The 2,864-nt window shown below is 45.1% G+C and overlaps 1 protein-coding gene across 1 annotated transcript in view; it reads right to left on the reverse strand.

The window, feature by feature from the left end:
• HELRODRAFT_176837 (hypothetical protein) overlaps positions 1-1,702 on the reverse strand; it is a gene marked incomplete at both ends in the record, with an annotated part of 2,757 nt that extends 1,055 nt beyond the window's left edge. The window contains 3 exons of the mRNA XM_009024161.1: positions 21-124; positions 721-915; positions 1,508-1,702. Of these exons, the coding sequence (XP_009022409.1) occupies positions 21-124; positions 721-915; positions 1,508-1,702 (494 nt within the window). The remainder of the gene's footprint in view (positions 1-20; positions 125-720; positions 916-1,507) is intronic.
• Between the last annotated feature and the right edge of the window lie 1,162 nt (positions 1,703-2,864).

Raw genomic sequence — 2,864 nt, forward strand, 5'->3', positions numbered from 1 at the left:
GGCCAAACCGCATTCTTTACTTGTCAGGTTTACGTATCGTTCGGCGAGGGTGCCAGGGACCGTAACATCCCACGCCAAACATCTGCCGGCTCTCCAAGGTATTAGCGTGCATCCGTCCGGGCGCCTACCATCATGCGCAGAAATGCCAGATGGTTCCTTGAGAACCGGGATTGAAGCCTTGGAGAAGAGCCGACAAATGTAATCGTTTAGCGCTGAGTGACGTAGTTGACGGCCCCCACCCAGGCGACAAACCAAACCGTGGAGCCCAAACTCGTCCGCCCCAGCGCCACATCGGCAAGTGTATTTATTCTGAATGACCAGGTCAAGTCTGAAGCTAATGGCAAATCTCACAGACTCGTCGTCAAGCCTGGTGCCCACAGAGGTGTTAGGCCACGATCTCAACCACCCACAGCTGGCAACGCTGGACATGGCCAACAAACGAGCGGTGGAAAAGTCGTCGCCGCATGAAGACAACAAATTTTGAAAGATTTTTTTATATTCTTCGTTCAAAATTTGGACGTGCGTACGGTCCCCCGGGGCGGACACTGGGAGAAGAATATCGCGACAACGAAAAAACCGGTGGAGCAGGGAAGACTGCAGGTCGAGAGTGGCAGCGGCAGAAGAATTATAAACAACGGGAGCCAGCTGAACCACGCTAAGCAACCCCAGCCCACCAAATCGCACCGGCAGCTGAGCCTGGGACCAACCACTGTCAGTCACTTGAACATTGCAAATCGATGACAGGGCGGTGCGCAGGGCTCCGTCAAATTCGCCCAATTTAGAAGGGTCAATGTGTTTAGATGTACGCAGGAAGTACATCAATTTGGGCAAACTGAGGGCATTGCGGATAATAGTCAAGGCATCATGGGCCGAAAGACAGGAAACACGACCCAAAGCGAATTTAAGCTCAGAGAGCTTTTGGTCAAAAAACTTTATTTGATAATCGCCCTCGACCAAGGGTGTGCCTAAAAAACTCAGTTCTGATGCACCAACTCTGGGTATTTCAGCCAGCGCATGTGGCACCTGAAATAAACTTTGGCAGTAAAGTTCGCATTTTTTAATGTTTAACTCTAAGCCAATTGCAGCGGAGTTATGCTTCAAATATTTGTAGCTATCGGCCAGAGTTGGACCGTCCGAAGCTATGCTGATATCATCCAGATAAGCGCAAACGAAAGTAGACGAAGCTTTCTCTAAGAGTGGATGAAGAGTTAGTGCGAACAACAAAGGACCAAGGGGATCACCCTGCTGTACCCCCTCGGACGATTCTACAACCCAAGAGTGGTAGCCAAGGGAAGAGACTCCGCCATAGGCAGAATGGCAAAAATTATAGTTATTGGGGCAAAAAAGTTTGACAGCCTCCAACATCGAGTCTCTTCTCAAGGCATTGAAGGCATTTTTAAAGTGCAGTTTCAGAAACCCCCATTGATCGGGGAGGTCGGTGACCAATCTTCGAACCGCATGAACACCGGTACACATTTCAGCACGGCCGTCAGCTTGTCAAAGACACCAGAGTTATCCAGGCCGAGAGGATCACCGGAGACCGATGCGGCGAAGCAGGCCTCGCGCCCGATGGATCAACTTTTTTCCGGGACCCAGAGCATTCCTGTCCTTTTACTTTACCTCCGTGCCGACATAACTTTTCGTCTGGAGTGCTTCTATAGTGGTTAAAGCAGACGGGGCACTGTTGTAACGTTGGAGCCATATGTGATTAAAAACAACCAAGAAACGAGGGAAAGGAAACAAACCAAGTGGGGTGGATGGATGAATGAATGGATGAACAAGCGAATGACCAAAGGAACGGGCCAGCGAACAAACGAATGAATGAGTGAATGATGGGGGAATGAATGAGCTAATTACTGAACGGACGAGTGAGGGAAAAAAAAGAATGAATGAGTGATTAAATAAATGAATGAATAAACAATGTATATTTGTATTACGTTTGTATGTTTGGCCATTTGTATGTTGGTTGTACTTTTGTATGTATTTATGCACATTTGTATGTATGTTATTCGATTTGTTTGTTTGTTTGTTTGTTTGTATGTTTGTATGTGGAGTTTTTTATCAATACGGTTTTTATATTTGGACAGTGATGGAAATTTTGCGACTGATTGAAAATTTTTTAATTAATTCGTCAACAATGTCCAAGATATGGTAGGAGGAAAAATGATGGTGGTGATGATGATGGTGATGATAATGATGATGATGATGATCCGATGATGATGATGATGATCCGACGACGATAATGGTGATGATGACGATTACGATAAGGATTAAGATAGTTAGTGACGAGAGATGGCTATGATGGTAAAATGATGAAAAATTATGATGGAATTAAGATGATTATGAACCGCCTGCAAATGCACGCTCTGCATTAGATGCATCATGCATACATGTGACGAACATTTTCCAACTGGAGTTGACAAGTCGCCATTTAATCAGTCGCCATCATCATCATCACCACCACCATCATTACCATCATCGTCATCATCACCACCATCATCATCGTCATCATCGTTATCCTCACCATCATCACCGTTATCCTTATCAGTCCTTAACTCAAATTATCATCATATCATCAACGCCATCATCATCATCATCACCAACGCCATCATCATCATCATCATCGTTGTCATCCTTCTCCTCCTCATCATCATTATCGTCATCAACCACATCAACAACATACATACATACATACAGAGAAATAATCCTTGCAGAATAAAGCAGTCAGTCATCTTAATGCAAAAAAAACATGGAAACATGGGTAAGCACACACACACACACACTTACACATACACACACAAACACGCACACACACACACTCACACAAATACACGCAAACACACACATAAATACACATACACACA

The sequence above is a fragment of the Helobdella robusta genome, assembly GCF_000326865.2.
Source record: "Helobdella robusta unplaced genomic scaffold HELROscaffold_39, whole genome shotgun sequence".
Classification (NCBI taxonomy): Eukaryota; Metazoa; Annelida; class Clitellata; order Rhynchobdellida; family Glossiphoniidae; genus Helobdella; species Helobdella robusta.